Source organism: Numida meleagris, chromosome 4 (assembly GCF_002078875.1).
Source record: "Numida meleagris isolate 19003 breed g44 Domestic line chromosome 4, NumMel1.0, whole genome shotgun sequence".
Taxonomy (NCBI): domain Eukaryota; kingdom Metazoa; phylum Chordata; class Aves; order Galliformes; family Numididae; genus Numida; species Numida meleagris.
Genome location: NC_034412.1, coordinates 822,709 through 848,338, shown reverse-complemented (window position 1 = coordinate 848,338; position 25,630 = coordinate 822,709). Strand labels below are relative to the sequence as shown.

Below are 25,630 nucleotides of genomic sequence, written 5' to 3'. Positions count from 1 at the left end.
ATTTTCTGCAGTTTAGCATCTGAGTTAATTGATAGCTAAGAAGGCATAGATCCCAGCTGATGCTTTCTTTTATTGTTAGAATATTTATAAAGTCTCTGCTCTGCATTCACTGGCATGCAGGGAAGACTGGACTCTGCTGCAGCCTGTCCTTTGGCTGAGGAGTCTACCAGAGTCGGTCTCCTCTCATCAGCTGCTCATTTTCATGAAAATTGTGAGAACTTAGTAGTCTCACAATTCAAAGAAATTGAGGAATTAAGAGTGGGAGAGAGACGTGCGCCTGCATATTTCATGGGTGGTCACGTGTTTCCCGAGGAAGCCAGACTCTAATAGGTGTCCAAACAAGGGTGAATGATGCTTCTTCCTCTTCTTATCTCCTGACTGTACTTCTGACCAGGCTCACGCTGTTAATCTAAAGATTTAGAACACTGTCTTTAATTTAAAGTTGACTTATGGGGGTAAAGGTGATGGTGATTTGTAAATAGAAGGAAATGAGCCTTGGCCTTTAGCTGGCGCAGCACAGATTAACAATCAGTCATGCATCAGGACGGATAAATCACAAAAGCCAAGTCAAATCCTGTGGAGTTAAAGGCCAGATGGATGGTCCAAGTCCAGGACTGTGCCTCATGTGGAAGGCAGGAGGGATGCCACTGCAAATTTCTGACATGATAGTTGAAGATCTGGCCTGTTCTTGATGCGAGCCTTCCCAGTGCTGTGGCAGGGCAGCTTGGCAGCTGAGAGTGAAGGACAGAATATGGATTTCCTTGGCTCTGCTCCTTGCATTGTGGGCTAACTATGGCAGAGCCACAGCCGCGTGCTGGTGTTCGGTGCCTGTATTGGGGGCTCTGGCACCTCTGGGAGCCCTGTGCTGCCCCAACACGAGGGAGGGCACCTGGCAACCAGGGCTGGCTCGGTGCTGCCTTACTGATGGGTGGAACTGGGTGGGATCAGGTCCTTACCAACAGGTTTCCAACCAAGTGGATTTGCAGTGTTACACAGATTACAATGTAGCTGGAGCAGCCTTACCATGTCATCCTTATTCAGAAAATATTCTTCCTGCATCTCTGTCATGTATTTGAATGCAGAGTGATGCCCAAAAGAAAAGAGAGGCAGAGTTCTCCAAGAAGACTGCATTGAACTTACCTGTTCACTTCATGTCTGAGGGTTGAAAATTTTGTCAGCTTATAAGCTTCACCAGTATTGCACTTTCTCAGGAGGAGATGTCCGTGACATACCAAAATGCACGTGGCTGTGGTTCTACCCATGTGTGTGGTTCGAGCAGGCAGCGAGCATTTCAATCTTAATCACGTGGGGAATGAAAGTTTTATAAACCCCAAACTGAGTTGAGATACCACATACACCACATCGACAGGCAGCACCTTGCTGATGTGCACGGCTCTTGCCCGTCATTAATAAAGGGCTGTCACCAAGTAACTGTACAATTAGCATCCATGCGGTGTGCACGCGCATACACACACGCTTGCAGTGGGAGCTGGAATACAGAAAGGCAAGGCAGGCACACCCTTCTGTTTCATCTTCATAAAAGACTCCCGCAGCGCTTACTGTGCTAAGCTCGGAGTGTAGAAGTGCAAAAGAATAAGAGCAGCTCTCCAGCTGGTGATGCACAGCCATGGAGCAGCCGTGGGCTTTACGGGAATGTCATTTATGGCTGACATCAGATCGGAGTATTTGCATTGGATTTCAGTGTCAGCATCGGAGGTGGGGCTTAGCAGGGACACTGATCCAGCTAAGAGGCATCTCTGTCTGGGAGGATACTCACTCCCTATTTCTCTGCTATCCTGCTTGCTTCTGACTCCTCCCTCCTGCAGCTCAGATCAGCGCAGGGTGAATCCAACAGCCTCCCATTTCTACTATGTTTCTCCCTGAGCTTGAACATACCTGATACTCTGCCTCCGTTTCAGCTGAACTCGTGAGTAAGGGACATTGCCTGATATCTGTCAAAAGTGAATGGCTTGTTATTACCTGAAGAGACTAAATTAACTGTCTTCCAGTACTGAAAGGGTTATGGAGAATTGTATTTTTTCCAGCACCTTTGGTACTTCTTTGTTTCCTGATTTTTCAAGAGCGTGAGTTATTCTGGTTATCAAGGGAGCTTAAACCTGAATATTTCTTCACCGGATGCTACAAAAAAAGAAGGGAAAACAAACTTACGATGTGGAGCTAACAGTTATGGTTTCAGCTTGTGAAAACTTGCAGAGTCAGTGAGAAGGCAAGGAACAAAATTTGCCAAGGACAATGTCGGTAATGCCTAGTAATTTGTCACTCAATGGGACAAGCTTCTTCGCTGAAAATCATAGCGTTATGGATAAACCTAACGAGGAGAGAACTTTGAATGTCTTTCTATTCTGCTTGACTTTCATCATTGCATTCACGGTGCTTCTGGGCAGCATTTATTCACTAGTTTCCCTGCTGAAAATGCAAAATAAATCCTCAATTTCAATGATTGTGACCTCTTTATCAGTAGACGATTTGATCAGCATTGTGCCAGTGATTATTTTCATGCTTACCCAGTGGTCAAGTGATGCTCTTCCTCAGCCTCTGTGCACCACCTCAGCACTTATATATTTATTCCAGGGCATTTCTAGCAATCTCAAAGGGTCTCTCATAGTTTCCTACAACTTCTATAGCATCAACAAAACTGAGGCAATGAACTGCAGTGCTTCCAAACAACGAGTGAGCATGGTATGGGCAATTCTTAGCATTTGGATCGTCAGTTTGCTGATCTGCATTTTGCCTCTCTGTGGTTGGGGCAAGTACGTCCCCACCTCCTGGGGTTGCTTCACTGACCACACAAGTTCCTACATCTTGTTCTTATTTATTGTCTACTCATTGTGCTTTTGCCTCCTCACAGTGCTGTCTGTCCCTCTAACTTACCAGCTGTTGTGCTCAGACGAGCGACAGCTATTACACATCGATTACCAAGAAATCTCTCGAGGCTACATCACCCCTGGGACACCTGCAGGCTGCAGTACTGCCACCCCATGTCTGTCACCAGTGGACCCTGTGGATAAAACCCTGAAGCATTTCCAAAATGCGTGTCTAAGCTCGAAGGCAGTTTTTAGGAAAGGTGTGGCTGAGAGCAGTGGACTCGAGCCCCGCTGCATGAACAACTCAAAGAGCAGGAGCTTCGCAGTGGGCTTCGCCCAGAAACGATTCTCACTGATTCTTGCATTGACAAAAGTCATTCTCTGGCTTCCAATGATGGTAAATTGTCAGATTGATTTACTTTTTAATGTTTACTTATGTTTAAATGGGTCAGGAGTTGATGTGCCATGAATTGAAATAGATGAACAGCAGCCATTGCAGTTGTTCCTTATCATGTACACTGTGTCAGCAAAAGTCTTTTTGAACGTGTCTGTGTCACTCTACATGAATTTAACTGTTTTTCAGCAGGTTTCACAGAGACTGGTTTGTTAGAATGTTGCTCTATCATCACATCATTTGTATCACCTGAGCACAGAGATGAATAAGGTCCACCTTTTTGTGTTTCCAGTTGCCTGACATGCATTTTTTCAGCATTATGGGGTCTGTGAATATTAGTAAGCTAGCTTTTATGCCCCTCCTCATAGCAGTCAGCCAAATCCTTTGCCAGACTGGCTGAAAAATAAGAGTTTTTTAGAAAAAATGGGATTTGTATGCATCTTTTTAATCTCTGTACGAAGAGTATATGAGGTAGGGGAGGTGGTTGTTCATGTGCATGCACTGGTGTATTTGGGAACAGATACATTCATTGATAGTTAGGAGGAAGGAGGTTGAGGCTATGGGATGTGGGTCTGGGTCAGTGTTATCTCTGTGGCTGGAGTATGTATAGGCACAGCATCTGAGTTTCCCTCAACTGAAAGAGAGCATCACAGAGCATCTGCTGCAGTCCTGGGTGGTATGAAGTTGTCTTGTTTCCCATCAGGAGGTGGAGTTCCTCATTGCCAGGCAGGAGAGATTGAGCTAGCAGTCTTTTCTAAGATACTTGAATTGTGAGTTGCCTGTTTTCATAGTACTCGGGCATCTGTATGTAATGTTTAGCTTAAGTAAGGGGTTTGTGAGAAATACAGAATGAGGAGGAAAGTCTTTGGCAGTATGTTTTCTCAGCTGTCTTTTACAAAAAGAATTGTTAGGCTGAATGTACAAATGTATGTGAAAACTTCTAGCTTTTACTTGTGTCACATTCATGTTCTGTTCATTCCTGGAAGTATATCATGTGCCTACAGCAATTTAAATTCCAAAATGTTCTGCCTTTCAGATACAAATGGTTGTCCAGCACATCATTGGCTATCAAAGCCTTTCGTTTGAGACACTTAGCTTCCTGCTGACGTTGCTAGCTGCCACTGTCACCCCAGTATTTGTCCTGTCAGAGCACTGGATCCACCTGCCCTGTGGCTGCATCATAAACTGCAGGAGGAATTCATATGCTGTGTCTTCAGAAGAACTCAAAAGTAAGGATGGGAGGCTGACGTACAGCTGGAATATGGTTAGGAAGTTAGTGTCAGTAACAGCTCTTGGTATTCCTTGAAATCATTTGCCTGAAGTACCTGGATTACATAAACATTATTTGGAGCAATATAAGCGATTCACAGCGCTCTTGCAAGGTAGCTGGAGAAAAGTTGGCTGGTACTAATGGATAGTGAGGCACAGAAGCTTGGTGGGTTTCCCAAGTTGCTGACAGGTATTTCAACAGAACTAGTGGACTCTGAATCCTAGTTGCCCTCTCCAAGATGTAACTGCCAGAATCTGACTTCAGCTAGTGATATACATGAACCATGGTTAATGTGGCATGGGGAAAAAGCAACGTGTTAATTGTGAGCAGATTTTTATAAAAAGGAGAGCAACTGTTGTTTCTACACCTGCCCTATAGCTAGTGGATAGAAATCATAGTGGCACAAGACAGTAAACGGCAAAGGACAAGGAGGGTCTTTATCCTCGTATGTTCATGGAGCCAGTTCAAAGCTGAGGACATACTACACAACTTTAGCCTCAAAAATTTCATGTTTATTGCATGTTTGTTAAGATTATCTGAAGGTAACAGAGAATACCAGACCTTTACTTGATAACCTCTTTAGAGTTTTCTGAAGGCCTGTTTTTCCCTTTGCCTCCAAGTAAAACCAGCTGCAGGGGAATGAGCTCTCTGCCACAGCCTGTCTCCTTACATGCTACATGACTTTTGTCCTTTTTGTAATGAACTTGGTCATGTGGTAACACTCAGAGAAATGCAACCGCCACTCTGTGAACTTACCTCTGGTGAAAAACACATTTAGGTTTCTGTAAATGTGAATAACATCTTGATATTTATGGCTCATTTTTTGCGTGGTGCTTTCCCATCAATTTCCTGCTCACAGTTACTTGTGAAATACATCTCCAGTGTTCATATGTCTGTGCAGAGGGGTTGTATTTTGAATTTCAAATGAAAATACAACTCTTCAAGTAATCTGAGAGAGGTATTTGCATTGAAGGTTGATTTCATTGAAGGTTCAGAAGGCAACACTATCTGAGACATCGCTTCTTAACAATTATTTCTTTCTATGCATAGTAGTAACTAAATTTGTATTCCATATTTTAGAATGTAATTTTCATTGCATATGTAATCTCATTTTTCTTCTTGGCTTTGACTCTTCGTAATACATCATTTCATTCCTTTTTGTTCAGCCAAACACAGAGGTTTCGAATTCAACCTTTCCTTCCAGCACGGTTATGGAATCTACCGAATAACCCCTGAGAGCCACCACCACGATGGCGATGGTAAATCCACGTCTTGCCACAACCTGCTGGTTTGCGAAAAACCCAGCGAGCCGCCGAGGGGAGATGGTTGCGGCGCTGCGCGGGCTGAGCTCAGCATCACGGACACCGCCCGGCCCGGCCCGGCGGGGCTCGGCGCCTCGGACAGCCCCCGGCCCGGCACGGCGGGGCTCGGCGTCACAGGCAGCGCCAGGCCCGGCCCGGCGGGTTTCAGCACCACGGACAGCGCCCGGCCCATCCCCGCGGGCGTGCGCGGGGAGGCGGGCTCGGGCCTCGGCAGGACCGTGGAGGGGCCCGAGAGGAGGCTGTCGCACGAGGAGGGCCACAAGCCGGAGCTCACAGACTGGGAGTGGTGCAGGAGTAAATCGGAGAGGACCCCTCGGCAGGTAAAATGGGTATTTGCCCACATTTTCTTCTGGTAGTAAGAGTTACTGTACTATAAGACACAATTTTTGCTTACATTAAGTTTCTGTTAGTTCTGTTGATAGCATATTTATTTCTAGTAAAAAACTTACTCAGTGTTGTGTATTTCAGTAACTTCACACCTATTGCAAATTCTGGTCCTGCAGTGCTCCCTCACTTGTCTGCTTAATCAAAGATTTTTAATTATTACCTTGCATGTACCTGCATCATCTGTATATGGTAAGAATTCAGTATGACTTATACTAATTCATCTTAATGAATTGGAATTATCTCTCCAAATGACTCCAAAAGCTTATATTTTTACGAGTATTTCCAAGTACCTGGTAACATTTCAGTCATGCCTACATTTTGTGTAGGGAAAAAAGTAGAACTGAAAAAACAAACCTGAGTGATGGAACTACAGACAAATGCAGACTTCAGTCAAATCACGAGGATTCCTAGTAATTTTTCGTCCATTTCCTTATGAACGTAGACAGTTACCAGGAAGAAGAAATTCTGAGTAGTCTGTTAGCTCTGTGAGAGAAGGGAATGAAGGTGGAGTCCTAACATGTCAGTACTTCAATTTCATGGTTTCTTAAAGATGCCTGTGAACACAGCTGTAGTTCATTGCATAGGGGTCCTGATTCTGCTCCCTCATATTTACTATCTGCTTACAGAATTTGAAAGAGCTTTTCACAGCTTGAGAGAAATATCAAAACCCATAGATTTTAAGGACATATCATCTACAACTAATACACAGAGCTCCTTGCTGTGTGACTCTTTCACCTATAGATGTATTTTGTTGAATGTACCCCTGTTGCCACAGAAGTTGGGGTTTGCTCTCAGTGATCAGATTGCGTAGCCACTGTTTGTTCCAAGTGCAGAGCTCTCATTCAGAGAAGCCTGTCCTTCTCAGGCTGATGTCCCGTGTCAGCAACAGCAGGATCAGGGATTTCCTCAGGTTGGAGGCGCTTTTGTTCTGCCATGACAGACCTTATTGTTAGTGCTTATGCTGAGAGTCTCTTTTTTGACTACTGAGTTGGGTTCAGCAGTAAAGAGATGGGAGAGAGAGTTGCCCAGAACTGCTATTTGTGGAATGACAGGCTGAAACTGGATCCAGCAAAAGGACAGCTATTATCTCATGTAAGAGCACAGACTTAGAGGAGAAGTGCCAAGTTTTGTTTTCTGTAGTCAGTATTTGTTTAAGAGCAAAAATGTCACAACAATTATTGCAGTCTGAATGTTGAAAAATATTTAAACTTATTAAATTAAGATAAAAGATTGTTTGTGGTTTGCTTGTCAACTCTTTGTTAGGCTGGCAGTGAGTGTGAGATTTTCTGTCTCCCAAAAATCTGATGTTACCAACCAAGGGCCAAACATGGGCATGAGGTGCCAGGCGAGCCTGCAGTCTGATATCTGTAGTGGAAATAGAAATGTGCAGCAGCTGCTTGTCCCTGTGGAGTTTACATGCTGCTCTCTTCACATACTGAGCTCTGGAAGGCATCTCAGGGTTGTCTAAGGACTGCAAAAGGGTAATGGTGTATTGTGTTATCTGCACCTGCTGTGAGCACCTTCCATAGGCAGTGCTGTTTATGCTCTAGTTCAACATGTTGGTCTGCATTATAAACGTACATGTTCATCTTCTGGCAGTGTAGATGTATGCCAGTTCTCTCAGTAAACCAGTATGGTCTTGTGTGCATGTGAGTACATCATTTTAATGTTTTAGATGTGACGTAGTAAATTGGCTAAGACAACCTGTAGAGCCAGTTCTGCCTACTCTTTGGAAGTTGAATCTAAAAGGAGTCAATTCATAATGCATGAGCAGCCAGGAAACACATGTCCAAGGATGAAAATGGAGGATGTTAAAATATTTTTTAAACTTTTTTTTTACTATTGTAGTTTAGGAAAACCACATCTTCTGGAAGCAGTGCTGCTGAGCTAGGTGAAACTCGTGTTTTTGTTGCCTTTCCTCCAAAACTGGAGCTTCTGATAATCTTTCCAACAGTGGGTGCAGTCTCTCCCTGCTTATTTGACTTGTGATACCTGCTGCTTCCTCAAACCCTCCCCGCTAAGGCAGAGCAGAAGGCAGGAAACTAGAAGCCAAAGCCAGAAGCCAGAAACCAAAGCCAGGCTGCCCGGCCAGGTGTTAGCTAAGCTCGGAGGGTTCTGCTTTACTCTGTACCGTTCAGTAGATGTTTGGCATTACACTCGGTGTGAAAGAGATTGGAGCCTGCATGAAGCCCATAGGACAGGAGCTGCTGAAGGCTTTATGCTGGAAGGGACCTCTGCAAGTCAACTAATCCATCTCCTGCTCCAAGCTGGGCAGACCTGAAAGCTTGCTTGGACCCTTGGGCATATCCATAGATAAGCTGTATAAGATGTGTTTTATATAGCAGAATCCCCACTCCTCCTGATAAACACGACTTTATAAATTGAGCCAAAGTAGGAATTTGTTTGATATTTCAGATTCAATTGATCACGCCTTTCATGAAAAATCAAATGTTCACTTCCTTGCAGTGTGCAGTGATGAACTACTGTTTGTGGGCAAAAGTAAATTATGACTGAACCTGTTTTTAATCTAGTAGTTCTTGCTGCCCTGCTGTGTGCCATTAACTCCCTTTGGTTCTCCTTGCTGTAGTTTCCAGGCAGGTTTCCTTTTCTCATGTCCCGTGGCTGCCATTTCAAATTGCTAGACCTGTGACTTGGCTTAGAACAGGTACAAGCATCTTGTTGGGAAAGGAGTTGGCAACGACTGAATGTGGCTGGCTGTATTTGCCCCAGGGCTTTATACGTCACTTTTGGACAGACTTCTCGAGTACTTGCATTACAAGGAGTCCTAATTCATTCTTTTCTGACATTTTCCAAGTTATAACCCAGTGTGCAATTGCCAGGCATTAAGGCTCCTATGGTCTAAAAGTTCAAGGCTTCTAAGTTACAGATCTCTTTCTTTCTGACATTCAGCACGAGCTTCCAGAGTGTCACAGTTTTGACATTTGCTTTGCTGGTGAAAAAGGGCAGTGTATGAAATTCCTGCAAGCCTTCTGAAAAGACCTTTAATGCACTTCTCAGATGTAAGTTGGGTGAAAGATCAATTTGAGCCAAACATTAAATTAGATGGAAGCCTTCCCTTTTGTTCAGTCTGCCTGGAAGTCCCTAAGTGTCTAAGAAAAGTCACTTTCTCCTTGTCTCACCATTACTCACCATGTTAAAGACGGAGTTTTTCTCTGGCATTTATTGGTCATGTACTTCTGCTTACTTTGCCAATTAAGCTTGCCAGCTGGGGAGAAGATAGCATACCTTCCCAGGAAATGGATGATTATTCTAACAGGATGAAAGTCCCTCATCTTCAGTAGTTTCAGACTATAAATGCTTGATGACAGAAATAAGTATAGATGTTCTTATTAGAGTACTTCCAGCTTTCTGTTCAATAAGCAGAACTTGTAATAACTTAGAGTAGGAGGAAGAATAGCAATTACAGATAAATTTGCTGTATAGCTGCAAGTGGTGTGGTAACTGTGTCCTTATGTACTGAATTTCCACATAGCAGAGGGTACAGGTACTCAGCTTGAGAACTTAGTGAGAAAAACACATAATCATAAAATCATACAATCATCTAAATTGGAAAGGAAGCTTAAAGTTCATCTAGTTCAACTTCCCTGCAATGAACAAAGACACCAGCAGCGCAGTCAGGTGCTCAGAGCCCTGTGCAGTCTGACTGTGAGTGTCTCCAAGGACGAGGTGTCTGCCACCTCTCTGGGCAACCTATGCCAGTGCCTCACCACCGTTACCGAAAAAAAACTTCTTTATCTCTAATCTAAATCTCTCCTTATTTAGTTTGAAACCATTTCCCCTTGTCCTGTCACAGCAGACCCTGCTAAAGAGTCTGTCCCCTCTTTCTTACAGCCCCTTTAGATACTGGCAGGCTGCTCTCAGGTCTCCTTGGAGCCTTCTCTTCTCCAGGCTGCACAGCCCCAGCTCAGCCTGTCCTCGCAGGAGAGGTGTTCCATCCCTGGGATCATTTCTGTGGCCCTCCTCTGGGTGTGCTCCAACAGGACTATGTCTCTCCTGTGCTGAGGACTCCACCTCTGGATGCAGTGCTCCAGGTGAGGTCTCACAGCACAGAGCAGAGGGGCAGGATCACCTCTGTTGCCCAGCTGGCCACACTTTTTGTGATGCAGCCCAGGATACGTAGCCTCAGTCCCTTTGCATATACTTGTTGAAAAAGGACAGTGATTTGTCTTACAGGAAATTAGAATGCATTTTTCTCACACAAAAATTCTATATAATTTCTGTTCTACTACCTGGTTTGAAAGCCTTTAAAAATAGATTAAGTACCAGCAAATTCAACAGAAGCTAGTGTAGTTGCAGGGAAAAACACGGTTCTTATAGAGTTCACTGATGTGTTTTTAGCTGATGAACTCCCCTTTATTTTAGTTCTTGTGAAGTATTTGTTAGGAGCTGTCAAACTCCTAACATGAATGCTTGAGAACATGAATGTCAGGTGGCTAGGAGGGAAGAGGAGGAAGCAGCCACTCGCCTCTGCTACTGCAAAAGAATCTGTCTTTGAGCTCCTTCTATAAAGGTTTTTATCCATAGTGTATCACAATTCTAAAGAAATGCAACAGTTTCCTTGGCTTGTCTTTGGCCCTTCTTCCAGATTTCTTTTGTTTTCGTAGCCAGAGGCTGATAGGTTGCTCTGCTGTAGAAGCTCTGCTCTCTGAGCATGCAGCAGGACCTTCATTTCAATAGAACAAAACCCGAGGGCAGCTGGAGGGGGACATCAGAGTATGGATCTGTTACTGAGAAGCATGTGGAAGGAGCAGCATGACATAATACATGTAAAGTACAGTACAGAATAGAACAGAATAGAACAGAACAGGTTCCTTGAGTTGAAAGGGACCTATAAAGACCGTAACGTCCAACTGCAATGAGGTCATGTTTCTGTAATACTGACTTAAGTATTAGGCGACCTTGGATGGACTTGTCTTCTTGCATGTCGATATTTGATGAGTTGAATGTCACCTATTTCTTGTTCTCACCCCTCCCCTCAAGCCCTTTCCTGCTGTGTCATGCCCACTTTTTTCTTTCTTTCTTTAATACTTTCCTGTAAATTTACTGAGCCCTTTCACCTGAAAGCTGTCATGTTGCCTTTGTAGCAACGTGGGAAAAGTGAGTGCGAAAGGAAAGCCTTCATAAATCTTGTCTTGCTGCAGAGCTAGCACATGGCAGTGACTGTGCTGACAAAATGAAGGCAGAGGTGGGAATACTGTGTGCAGTGCTGTGCACTAAATCACAGTGTTTACAGGAGAAAGAATCCGCTTGGGCTGCATCCTCAGGGTAGGGACATAGCTGGGTTTTCCCCATTATCACTAATGGAAGTCAAGAGGCTAAACCACACACAGTGCTCTGGAGATCTGTCCCCTTACATCTCTGTCCTACAAAACCATCTTGTACGTTTCCTCCCAGCTCTGCTTCTATAGCAGGAGATTTTCAGAGGTGTTAGATGGCTGTAATCGTCATGCTGATGGTTATATGTGGTGTTCTCTCAGTTACAGAAGAAACATTAATCCTTAAATGTCCTATTCCTCTGTCCCCCAAAGTAGGCATTACATATTGGGCGGGTTAGCCCAGTGTACAGGCCACTGCTCAGAACTCCAGAGAACTGTGCAGTGACTGACTTGCTGAAATCTTACTGAATTCTGGCGTGATTTCTATCATATTTGAAGGCAGCGTGTGCTACTAGATGTAGGTAATGGCCCAGGGAAGGAGTGCGTCTCTAGTGAAGAGTGAGCTGAGCACAGAGCTCGGGGTGCTGCTCCATCAGACTGGCTCGGGTACAGCTGCAGAGTGGCTTGTGGTGTAGCAGGACTGAACCATTCAGCTGCACTGTGTTCAAGCATTAACAATGTGCAAGCCTGTGTGCTTGGCTAAAACTTAATCAGCTACTATAACAAAAGATAATTAGTTTCAGCCAAGTGGGAACTGGACAGTATTGAGGACTTTGTGGTTCAAAATTTAAACGCCCCAGTAGCACAAGCAGCAAATCTTTGCGAGTGACTTTGTCTTTGCAGATTTGAAGCGGTTACCTGATTCTCACGGGGAGATAAAAGCACGAAGATTTTCTGGTTATGCCCAGCAGTGCCTGCAGCCATGGTGCTCATCTCCAGTACAGCTGGACAAGGGGTGAGAGGAGTGGGCTGCTGGTGCGGGGAGCAGGACCAGGGGGCATGAAACCAGGCAGCAGCCCTGCTCAGCTTTGGAAGTGGGGAAGTCAGAAGCAGGTGTGGATAGGTCCTGTGATTACTCAGACATTGTCAAAATGGACAAAAACAACCCGACACGTTTTACCAAAGTTTGTAAGTAGCAGAGTTGGTTAACATGGCGGGGGGGGGGGGGGGTGATCCAAAGCACCCCAAGTGTAAGCGTTGTGGCTTTTAGTTTGGTAAATACTCCATTGTAACTAGCAGGACTTTGTCACAGTCTTCACAAAGCTGTGATTACAAGAGCTGCTGGTATTTCAGATGTCCAACACCAACAGCCACTTCAGTACTTCATGGGAAAGTAACTCGTAATGGGGCTGAATGTTTTTTAGTGCTGGCCGCAGGGAAAGGCACAGCAGCTGGCCGGCACCGCTCACTGGCCTGAGGTGATGAAGGGAAACAAGGGATGAGAAGTCTCGCACTAGGTGACATTTTTTTCAGTCTCTGAGCAGCCGGTACCTTGCAGAAGGCTGCCCATCTTAATTCATAGTTTGAAGGCAGAATTTTTTATTCTGTTACTTTCAGACCTTAGAGAAGCAGTGAGAAAGGTATTCATCACTTTGATTTAGCTTTTTGGAGAGGAGAATGCCAGAAAATGCGTGCGATGCCTTTGATTTTCTATAGAAGCTGTGTGCTGTTGGGAAGGTGGTAGTATCGTGGGAAATGCTGTAGCTGGTTGTCTGCTCACCTTCAGTTCTGGGAGTAAAGTTTGGCTCCGTCAGTGATTTCTCTGGAAGGAAAGTGGCATGAAAGGAGAATGTGGCAGTGTTTCTTATTCAGTACCTATATAGGCCAGCTGTAATTGAGAGGGAGACAAGAAATTGTACTTGTCATTTCTAACTCTCTCTCAGCTGCATTTTTGAAGGGTACCTTTAACATCTCATCAAATAGCAGTGTATCCCCCTTTCCTAAAGAGGCTGTCTAGAAATATGCCATGTAAGTTTTTGCCTCTAGTTAAGAGCCTTCAGGCAATAGAAATCTGCCAGGCTTGCAATCTTTTACAGGCTGATTTTTCTCTTCCTTTGACTTGATTACCTCATCTGTGGGTTGCCTCAAGCAAACTCTTTCAAAAGACTCTATGTATAGCATGTATTTATGTTGCCTGCAAAGAGAATGGGGAAGTCTGTGTACATAATTTCACTTAGGAGGAGTCAGTGCTGTTTCTGTGTATGTCTAGAGTTTGAAGGTTTTTTAGCAGTGATAAATATACAGGATCTGTCTTGCTCCAAGTAAGCTGTAAACATTCCAGTAAACATAGTATGGATGGACTGCAAGATTATATTTGCTTCCCACCAGCCATACAACTGTATCTGTGCTAATTTACGGTGATGTTCTCATACTGTTTCAAGCAGTGGCTGGAAAATCCGTGTAGCATTTCTCCATCTTCTCACTTCACTCCAAATAGGACAGAGTGGGGTGGTCTTCATGAAGCCTGCTGACTCTGCTTGTGGTAAAACTGCAGCTGGCACTCTGTAGAGTTGCACCAACTGGAGAAATACTGGGAGCAGAATCCGTGGTGCAGGAGGAGCAGGCTGCTGTAGGCAGGGCACCTCCGCGTGAGGCACCTAGCTTTCTGAGGCTGCTGCTTACTCTGTCTGATTCAGATACATAAGAGCTTTCAGATCTGTTGCTTAGACAGGTTTTGATGAATGCTAGACACAAATATGCATTTATAGAAGAGAAAAGAAGTAAACTACTGGGCTGTGGAGAAGTAACAAGGATAAATAGGACTGTGGAGCCGAACAATGAATGGCACTGTCTGTCACCAACGTGTGTAGGAAGTGATGCTGCAAAAAGCTGCCACTGGCTGACACCAGTGTTCTCTCTCTCAAGGGATCCTTGTATCTTGAGTCTAATGCCACCTAATGGAATACGAGTAACAAAAGCTGTTCCAATAAAGACAGTACATTCTAGGCTAGCAAGTTCTCCATTTGTTAAAGGCTTCTGCTTTTCTTCACCAAATTTGTTGATCACTGTATTTTCCTAGAAAGCATAAACACGGTTCAGGTTGACTCTACAGTGCCTGCTGCTCTGCAGAAGGGCTCTTAGAATGGTGCTTGCAAGTGAACTCAGAACTTTTTCTAAGGCTGGCAGTACATAAATGAAATAAACTTCACCACATGTGGAGAAAAGGGCAAGGCTTGGTTTTGTAAATGCTACAAAAACGGGAATTAATGTGAGTGTATCATCTCCCACACAGAGTGGAATATTGAAGGACTTCCTTGAGCTCCTTTGCTTCAGGCACAGCCAACTGAGTACAGAAGTTCTGACACCTCAGTGCTAGTGCACTGACCTTGGGTGCCTCTGTTGTGTTTGGGTCCAAGGCCTGTCCAGATGGGGCAGACCGATAACAAATCCAGGTTTTCAGATCATCTGAGGTGACCTTGTCTATTCTTGTCATACCTTGTGTTGGGTCTAAATGTACTGCAGACAGCCTCCCAAAGGGCAAGTCATTGTAGTAATTAATTTTGGAAAGAGGAGGAGCAAGCCTGTGTTCTGAAATAAACGGAAAACACATTGTCTCTGCTAGGAAATGATGGAATCTTTACTGGAAATGTTCTGAAATTAAACTTTTTTAGCTAGAGTCCATATTCCATCAAAGTCATTAGGAATGCAAATTCATTAGAGCTTTCTTCAGAGTACTGATATTTCTGTTTGGAGGGCAGCAGGGTGCCATGGAAGTGGTGTTGGACCAGGACACAGCCAAACGTGCCTCCTGCTCACAGCGCTGCACCGTGCTGCCCAGCAGGACAGGGGGTGTTCTCTGTCTGTGAGCTCACTCCAAAGCTCTCCTGCCTTTCCCAGAGACGAGATGCGCGCTGACACGTGCTCTGCCTGCCTCTCATGCTCATGTTACACCTGTCTTAGTGTTCTAGTGCCTGTGACTCATGGAACGATGAGGGAGTCTGCCAAATTCCTTGTGCTGGAGTTGACTGAAGCAGCTGAGAGGCTACAGGAGTCTACCAACTACCTTGTGCTCCAGTGGCTGCCTCAGGAGGCTGCAGCCCTCCCTGCAGCCCTATGTTACACTTAGCAGTTTTCTGAGGACATCTCAGATCTTCTGAGGCATCTCAAGTAGCACTACGCAACCAGGTCTGGGCAGCTACAGCAAATCTTGGGTATCTGTTTTGAAGATGCATCCTTCTCACATAGTCAGAGAAGAGAGCTCCTGTCTTAGATGCACTGGAGTATCCTCCAGATGTGCTGCTTCCCTTGGATCATGTTGGAATTTCAGGCTGTTAACACACTTCCTTTCTTTCTGCAGTTAGCTTTTTTTCTCAACTGGCCTTTACAGTATTGCAACAGCAATTTATTATCATTAAAGTCAAACTAAGCTGTGAATGACTTGAGGCCCCACTCAGATCATGTAAGTTGCTGAAGTTTTTTAGTTGTGATTTCAATTGCTAGCAAGTGTTTCCTAGCAAAGAACCTACGTCTGGAACAGAGCCAGCTTTGGTCACAGGCGATGAAATGCTATCTGATAACTGGGTCTGGAGAGTGGAGCGGTCGTGCTTCCCTTTACCTGCTCTGCGGGTGTTTGCTCCATGAAACAAATATTGCCAGGAAATCCTGGGAAGTGTACACCTAAGCCAGGCACTGGAGAACTGGGACCACTGAGTTTGAGCTCCATGCAGGAGTTCCTCCATCCAGTCACATTTAATGTGAATCCCCACCTGCAGAGGGGATACCGTTCACCCTCAGGAGGAGCTCACCAGCACGCAGAATGAGGCTCTGCTTTGGCAAATGATTAAGTAAAAATTTTCCTGAAGTGTATTTTGAGCTAAATACTCCTTTTTTACTTTTTCATGTAAGTATAACCATTTTTTGGCGAGCCAGATAGAAAAGGGCATTTTGCTTTCTTTTCCACTAGTTTGCAAGGAGAAATAGAGTGACAGAGTGTATTAAAGTTACCTTCCCCTTTCCTTCCTTCTCAAAAAAGTCACGGGTCAAAGACTTGCTTTCTCTTCAGGGAAGACTGCAGATTTTCTGGGCTCCGTAAATAGCCCAGCAGGGCCATGCAGAAGCTGTAAGTCGGGTGGCTCTTGTGGACTCTTTCTCACTGCCCTGCCTGGGCCAGTGGCTGCAAGGTCTGGTTCCATCCCTTGTGTGGGCTGAAACCTCCCCTCTGTCAGAGTGTGCTCACCTGGACCTGCTGGAATCCAGCCAGAGCGGGAGAGAAGAGCCCAGCCTGAAACTACAGTGATGCTGCTGAAGGTTTGCCTCATAGCAACAACAGCTGTTTTCTCTCTTCTGTGAAATCTGGGAGGTGGATGATTTAATTTAATAATGAAAGCGTTTGCTTTATCAATTATGTAGAGATTTCTCTGTTCAGAATGCACCAGCACTCCTTAAGGAACAAGTACATTTGTGATTTACTTCATTGTAATTTTTTGTCTTGGCTTGTTAAAAGATGCATGTGCTGGTACATGTAGTCCTCCAGCGAGAGCTCTGCCCCAGATTCCAGCAGACAGAACAGCCCACAGCCACCCCCGGCAGGAGCAGCACAGGAGGTGTGCCCTGCCACGAGACACGATGGGAATGAGCTCTGCACAAGGAGCAGCACCAGGCAGGGCAACTCCTGTTGGCAGGGAGCTCCGGGTGAGCATCGCAGCCTCAGAGATCCTGCAGCGTTCTGAGTGCTGAAATGCATGGGAAATAGAGTAAACAATCTCACAAATTACCAACGTGATGTTTCTGCGATGCAGACCTGCAGAAAACAATCCTCCGGAGGGAGAGCTCGGGTCTAGTGCTTGTTTGTAACTTTCGTGAGGCTGGGCAAATCTTACGAGATTCAATTAAAGCCAGCTTCAGCATAGGGATGGCAGCTTTGGCTTACAGAATGTTTTGGTTGGGGAATGCATTGATTTTTTAAATTGAAACATTTGAGCATTTCCAACTTGGAACCCTTCAGAACTACCAGAAATTAAGACATGAGCTGTAAAAAGTTTCGTATTTTTATACATATCTGTACGAACAGTAAATAAATAAATACTTCTGTGAGTCTATGCCTGTGTGCATGTAAAGAACAAGTATCTTTAAGTAGATATAAGAACCAGCTTAGGCTTAATTTTCTGCGTTCTTTTAATTGTAGAACTAGTTAAAGGTGTCTGTAATTGACTAATATTTCTCCTGGAATTTTCCTAGTTGAAAATGATGTCGTTTCTGGGCTTCCTGGTTGGTGACCAGGAGGCGGCACAGAAGACCTGGTGTGTCTGCTTCACTTCAAAAAGTAAATATCAATTTCTCAACTGAAGACAGAGAAAGAGCCATGAAATCTACTGTCATTGGGAAATGTCTTATTCTCCAGAACAGGAGTATTCACTCCAGCAAGTGAGGGTTGGTCATTCCGCTCCAGGTCCCTCTGACAGATCCTCCATCTTCTTGACATTCTCTCTGACAATTCTGTAGTGTTCCATTAAGCAGAAGGTAACCTTGCACGGAAGTAATCAGTTCTTATTTAACCTATTTCTTTATATTCTTTTGATGTCTTTCTGCATAATGTGAGTGCTTTTTTAGGCAGTTCTTCAGACTCTGAGCTTGATTAACTACCAGAAATGCAGACACGCTTAACTGACCCTGCAAGGACTTCCAGTGTTGATTGCTGAAGCTAGACGGGCTGGAAGCAGAGCTACAGGGCTCGTACCCAGCGATATCTCAGTATCCCAGGGAAACACCATTCCAAATGTGTGTTACCAAAATTAGTATATCCAGGCTCAGTGTATTGCAATATCAAAGAAACTGAACTCGCACCTCCGTGCACACTGCTCGAAGCACTTAGCGGGGTTTGCCCACTTGATCATATCCAGATCTAAATTTGTTGCTCTGTCCTCTGGTGGCATTAGTAAAGCATCTGGTGCTTGTCCCTAAGGGAGCTGCTCTCTGGGAGCCCCAGTACCCCACCAGCAACTGGGAGCTAGCAGTGAGGTGCTGGATCTGGCGTTCCTGTGTGGGGGACCTTTGCTGCCTCTATGCACAGCACAACAGCTGTCTCCATAACTGCACACTGGAAGAAGGCTTGAGGACTGCTTCTCTCTGACAAATGCGTTGAGGAGACTAATACAACTCTGATTGCCTTCCAGCAGGGCAGCCCAGCTGCTCGCATTTTGTCAGCCGGATTCCTTTCTCGTAGGACCGTGTTAAGTCACAGTCTGGCAAGATTCTTCCACGCAATGAAACCTATTTTCCTTCTCGTACTCTTTAGTGAAGGTCAGGTAATGTGTCACTTGATTGAGCTGTGTGGTTGTAAGTTCTGCCTTGTTCTGTGGAAGTCTCATCGCAGCATTGCCTTTAATAATGAGCAAGTAATTGCCTTTCCCAGCTCCCTAAGAAGAATTTCACCTTTCCAGTACCTGAAATGTCTCTCTTTCTACTCACTTTGTCAGTTTTACTGGAAAGGAAATATAAACAGGACTAGTCTAAGTGAAAGGGCTCTGTTCAATGCCTAAGCAGTGCTCACATACCTGCCCGCTGCCAGTTATTAGACCTGTTTTTCCTATTCCTCCTCCTTTTCCTTCTTCGTATTCACACTGTTTGCACAAAGTAAGTCAGCCCAAGAGGACAGTACTGGAACTAATGCTTCCAAGGCTGAGCTCAGTGTTTTCTTGTAACTTAGCAGGGAAAGAGTGCTCCTGTTGGAAGGGTTTCTGTGGGCTGTCTTCTGTTTGCAGGTAGATCAGTCCCAGTGCCCGCAGACAGAGGAGTGTACCTGCTCCCCTAGCCAGCTGTCTCCCTCTCTCATCTCAGCCCTCCCTTGCACTGTTCAGGAAGAAATGTGAGTGCTATCCAAACTCCTTCAGTGCCTCAGACTTCCACATCCTCATAAATCAGCCGTCTGTCTTCCTCTGGTTGCTCCACCCACGTCATGCTTTGCCACTGAATGGCTGACCTCCACAGTTAAAAATGCCAGTCTGCAGGGTGAGGAAGAGAGGCAGGATCTGTCCTGCAACACTGTGAAAGGGAACACGTAACGACTCACCTCTGAGTGAGCCACCACAGTCTGCACAGGAGCAAACTGCTTCTGTTCTCCATGCAGGCACACATGGTGATTTCTTTGTGTAATGCCTTTATTTATTTACCTTTATTTACTTTTAATGCCTCTTGAAACACTTCTTTCACTGAAACTGCTAAAAATTCTTCATTTGAGGATGACCTTTAGGACTACAGAGCTGTAACTGAATTTTATCTCTATGCCTTCAAGTATGTGAAAATTTCTCTGCTGATAAATTCAGCTTTGTACTAGAGAAGTCCATATTGGTGTCTAGGACTTCTGTGAAACGTGGGAGGGAGTGAGACCCTGGATGGGCCCTCTGACCACCGCCATAGTGGCACTGAAAACTCTTAACTATAGATTTCCTACTGATACTATTATTTATTTCCATCATAAAAATAAACCAAAAATATATATTACAAATTCTTGAATGGTATCTGTAAAGCTGTTTCAGGAATTTTATCTCAGTTGCTCGGTGGTACCCAATTTAATTAAGTGCCCAAGGGGGACAGATGCTGTCAGCATAGGGTCCAGTTTTTGATTCTGCTGTCATTTCTATCCTTTGCTAACTGAATGGAGCCTCAGCAGATCAGTATCTCAGTAGAAGTTACGCAGAGATTAAGTGAAAACACTCATAGAGGTCACTGCTATTACTGGCTAGAGGTGCCTGCTAATGCTAGTTGTCTCATTGTGGACTGGCTGCAATGAAATGTTAATGGTAGACTGTTACCATAAAGAGTCCATGTCCATGAGCTGTAGCTGAGTCACAGTCACTTCAGACTTCACTTTTTATACCAAAGTGTATGATTGTGAACACTTTTTTCTACTCTTTAATAAACCATACAGTTAACTTAAATACCAGGTTCCTGAAATAATGCAAGGAAAAGCCTGTAACAGTAAACTAAGTTAACAAACTAAGCCTGATGATTTGTGATAGATTCTAGCTTCAGAAGTTGGCATTTGGTAATGATCATTCTTTCTCTTTTCAGCGATCAGGTGGGGCCTTAGCTATTCCTCTGTGTGCATTTCAAGGAACTGTGTCTCTTCAGGCACCCACAGGAAAAACTCTCTCTTTGTCTACATACGAGGTAAGCACTGAAGGACAAAAAATAACACCCGCGTCAAAGAAGATTGAAGTTTATCGATCTAAGAGTGTTGGTCATGACCCGAACCCAGAGGAGTGTCCTAATACATTTGCTGACACAAGTGTTAAAATTCATTTGGAGGTTCTTGAAATTTGTGACAATGAAGAGGCCTTGGATACCGTTTCAATCATCAGTAATATCAGCCAGTCCTCCACACAGGTAAGGTCTCCGTCCTTACGCTATTCACGGAAAGAAAACAGATTTGTCTCATGTGATTTAGGGGAAACTGCATCCTACTCCCTCTTCATACCATCCAACAATCCCGACAGCGATATTAACATAACAATTCCAGACACTGTGGAAGCTCACCGGCAGAATAGTAAAAAGCAGCACATGGAAAGAGGTGGTTATCAGGAAGAAATACAAATGTTGAATAAAGCATACAGAAAACGGGAAGAAGATGGCAACAGCAATTAAGAGACATGTAATCTAACCATTTAAACTGATTCAGTGGACACTGCTCCTCTTGACTCAAGTTACCCTAGCAAATACAATGCCAAGTGTTGCTTTTTTTTTTTCCTAGCATATAAATTATTTTTATTTGGGTACACTGTTAAATTATTAACGTTTACAAATGGGAAAACAAATGCTTAAGTGCTTCGCGGCTTTACGTAATGAAATTCAAGTTATTTATGTATCTCTTTATTTGAGGAAGACGTGCATCTGAAAGGAATCCTAAATCTTAAAAACCACCCTTGCTAGCTTGTTGGCACTAGGTGGTCTGTGAGAATCCAGAAAATGAGAGAATGTGAAGATGTAACAGGTTTCAGTGAGTGTTGCAGTTCTTCTCCTACCGATGTGCCAGACTTGAAACATATAGCTAAAAATATGTAGCACAAGCCTAAGACTAAGCCATTCATTTGGTTAGGGATTATAAATTACCTACAGTTTAGTTTTCTACTGCTCTATACGTGATTGATATGTAATGTCTCTGTAAGTGGCCATTGTATAGATCTTTGAATGTGGATGGCTGAAATGTAAGCATGCACGTTTTGTAAGTTCAACACTGTGAAAGTGTGTTCTCATGGCTTGACATTTCTTTCGAGTGTGTCAAATGTTGGTTGATTTTATGCTGGTTACTCTTTAAGTGTCCCGTTTTCTGCCTCTGTGATCTCTTACCAAGTTAAGAAGTTTTCCAACTATGCAAATAGTTGCACTCAATCCAGATAAGGCAGCATTTGAAATGTTCAAAGAGCTACATCAACATTAATTTGAGTTAGTTTTCATGTTTAAGGATTTGAGGCATCCCTAAGCAAGAAGTAGTTTTTCAGTATTGCCTTCCTCCCTCACGAGCTTTTTTTCCACCCCTGAACGTTTTGTGGACAAACCAGTCATCAAATGTTTTTGGGTGGCTGCTCCTGCTTTAGAGCTGAGTCAGAGCTGGGGGTTACCATTGATGTGTGACTGTTTAGGAGAGGGGACAGGGCTGTTCAAGGAGGCCAAACTTAGAGACACAGCTTAGGTGCTGACCTCAGCTTGAGGCTGATTGCCCAGATCAGCTTCAGTGGAAGCTTCCAGATCAGCCTGGAGCGCCCTCTGGAGGAGCCTGTCCTTCTGCTGCCTTACAGGAAACCTAGAACCAAGTCTGAAATCAAACTAAAACCCATGAGTAGTCTGTTTCATGTCAAGTTCAAACAAACCAAGGCTAAAACAGTGAATGAAGTCAGAAGTCTAACGCTTTTTGGCTGAGGGCTCTTTTTCTGAGATTTTGTCATTCGTTTCAGCTAGATAGAAGTATACAGACTTCAGGGCTTTCAGAGGTTTGACTAAATGTTACACCACTTCTTTAATTAATAGATTTAATTTTCAGTGAGTGACAACATAATCATTTAGGTGTCTGCAGTCACCCTGTTATGCATTCAGTGGGAACATGCACAACAAAATAAGCACAGCCCTATTCAGGATTCCTTTATGGACTGTGAAAGGTAGAGCAAAAGGGCCAACCAGATCAGCCTGTGTTCAGTATGGAGGCATGGAAAGAACAGGTGACTTGCCTTCTCACTTCACCAACATAAATCAGGCCTGCCACCTCAATCAGAGGGGCTGTGCTGGCGTGACAGTGATGTAGAGCTGAGGACAATCAGGGTCAAAGTCTGCAGGCCGCTGTGATAGAGATGGATCGCTCCGTGCAAGATGTGCTTTTCGTGTGCTGCTCTTTCAAGGTGAAAACAAGGATTCTCATAAGATTTCCTCAAGGCTCTTAGTACCCCTGCGATGCTGTGTTACACTTCAGATTTAACGAGAAACTACAGAAGGAGCAATCAGTGGTAAGTCTGTTGAATAGACTATATCCACGTGCATGCAGCAGAGACACATATCTGCTGTCTCTGAATGTATTGCCTTGCTTTGTGTTTGTAGGAGTGCAGAAAGTTGCTTTATAGCAGCAGACATGCTCAATCCAGAAGGTTGTGAGGGAGGATGCAGTGCATCACAGCCTCAGTTTGGTCACGTTGTCTGATGGCTGCGTTTAGAATGTGTTCAGGTTTGGAGGCATTAAAATTCTGCATAGCTGCGACCCTGAGCTTGACATAATTGTAGAATGTTGTCTTGCTGTCGTAATGAAAATACATTTTCTTTAATGAATCTGTAAATTTGATCATGTACAAATGTCTGACAATTTTATATTTTCTTTTAGTGACTCACATCATTAAACATTTTAGAGTGTCTGGAAACCCAGGTTGTAATTACTCAGTAGATAACAGCTCCTTGCACAAAGCACCAGAAAACTTGCTCGAAGAGAAAACTCCTGGTTCGTGTATGTGGTAATTGTCAAAGTGTCTTCATTTATCATTTTATGAAATGTATTTGGACTTAGATTTTAAAGAACTTATTTATTTTGTAATGGTTTTTAAGGAAAAAAAAAGTCTTCCTCCTCTGTTGTTTATTCTGCATGACCTTTTAATGTATTTCAGTGACAGCTTGACATTTGAGGGCAAAGTGTTTGTCAAGGCCTGTTTGAAGGTGATTTGAAAGAGACCTCACCTCTGCACAGACACCATAGCAACTGAGTGAGAAAGTCCCTTGGAAAATGTGACCTGCATCAGCCCCTGCGCTCCCCCTGCTCTTAGGAGCTGGGCTGTTGGATAATACAAAGGGTAGAAAACAAGAAACTTCAAAAGAATTTTTGAGATAATCTTAGGTAAGCAGTGTATCCAGTGTGTTAGAGTTTCCCTTCTGTGGCACTCACTTGTGCTGAGAAGAACATTAAGCTAATAGAGCAAGAAAAGTAAATGTGTAATAAGCAGAGCCAGGCCTCAAATCCCAAATGCCTCAAAGGATCAGGCTTCTTGAAATAGAAGATATGGCCCAGTACTGAAATGTACTATTCTGATCATGGTAGAATATGCAACTGACAACATCATGCTATTTTGAAATACAGTAATTTCATAAAAAATAATAATTCAATTTTTCTTACACATTGTTTTACCTTTATAGATTTGAGGTTGATACGTATATTCTGGAGCATGGTTCCACTCCCTGGTGTGTATCGCTGTAACGATTTCCAAGGTGAAGCTCTGCCTGCTGTGTTTCTGTCTCATGAATTTTGCAGGTTTAGGTGTCTCAGAGCAGAATAAATTCTGCTTTTCTAGACTCAAGCAACAGCTACATTATCCATACACTCCTGTATGCTGAACGCTTTTGTTTCTTTTATAAACAAGGTAATGTTAAAGACCTTCAGTCCTTCCAGAAGAATCTTTTCTCCTAGAGACAGCCCTCCTGAGCGCAGCAGTGCTGGTGTGCAGCAGCAAGGTTATTCCCTGGGGTCAGAGCTGCGTCTCAGCTCCGTGTTCACCTGACAACTTTTGTGCTCTGTCTTTAGGAACTGGGCCTTAGGGAATCATTAGGAATTTGACCTGGAGGAATCTCAGTTCGGATTTCTGAAAGGAGGGCGCTGTGTTCTGCGCTCTCTGAGAACATGCTGCTGCACACAGAAACTGTTGTGTACTTTGCATCTTGATAGCGCGCTGCTGACATGGATGAAAAACAAACGTGAGCAGTGGGTAAAGGGATTTGAAAAGGCCCAGTAGTTGGCAAAACACTGGGAGTATTTCAAGAAATGTATCTTGTAGAAAGTGATCTTTAAATGAATAGATGCACTATCCTTCCAGCATCTACATCTACAAGTCTGTCGCAGATATTTGGATTTGTGATGTTTCCTTTAGAATGTGTATTTTTTTCCCAGTGTTAAGAAGACACAGCTGAAGTGCAGTCGTTGTGTGCATACAGAAGGGATTTTCCCTGGCGTTGAAATCCCATTTATTTCAAGCACGTGCACTGCTTCGGTGCCCAAGTATACTGAGTAAATCTGTTAACATCCCGTAAGAGATGTTCCTGCAAAGTGATGAGGAAATCAGTTGAATGTGATTCTCACTTTTTAATTTGATTATAAAGTCATTTAAATGTAATGGCCTTACGCACTATATATTTTCTGTTTCTGGTGCCCTGCAGTTCAGTTCCATTACTGGGGTGCCCAGATCTCCTGGCACTGTTACGTGTATTGAAACACAGTAGATCCTTGTAGTCTCCTTCTCATCCCACACTGCTGTTAAAGAGCAGTGAAGGGAGAATACCTCTTCCCAAGAGTTAGGGGAGGAACAACTGACAGCGAGCGTGCTGCTGTGTCCTGGTGCTGGATTTCACCTCCGGAGCCTTCCTGTGCTCCTGTTCTGGCTCTTCATGACAGTGTATTGCTCAGCCCGCACCTTATGTTATGAGCAGTAGGATGAGGCTGCGTGGAAGTCACTTGCTCATTCAGGTCTCATTTCAAGGTTGTCGCTCCCAAGATAGAAGAGCAGTGCTCCTGTCCCACGGGAGGTTCTGCCCCCAGTGCCCAGGCTCCTCTTGCCTAACGGCGTGCTCACAAACCAGGTGAGTTGCTGAATATCTGAGAGCTTCTTTTATTGACCTCCTGTGACCACAGTTGCAATCTTTTTCCTACTAAAGTCTTTTTTTCTTGAGGGTTTTTCCGTCAGAGTTCTCGAGTTCCCAAATTAAAGGTAATTTGGAATTTTTTAAAACAATCTTGATAGCACGAGCAATTTCTCTTTGATAATTTTAAAGAGGGATGACTTACGAGAACTGTTTGGGAG

At 44.0% G+C, this 25,630-nt stretch overlaps 1 protein-coding gene across 1 annotated transcript; it reads left to right on the top strand.

Annotated features, from left to right (window-relative positions):
• GPR149 (G protein-coupled receptor 149) lies at nt 2,221-23,969 on the top strand. The gene is made up of 5 exons (XM_021394185.1): nt 2,221-3,222; nt 4,256-4,448; nt 5,656-6,131; nt 20,385-23,302; nt 23,453-23,969. Exons 1-4 carry the CDS (start codon nt 2,254-2,256, stop codon nt 20,955-20,957), a joined length of 2,211 nt encoding a protein of 736 aa, XP_021249860.1. The 5' UTR covers nt 2,221-2,253; the 3' UTR covers nt 20,958-23,302; nt 23,453-23,969.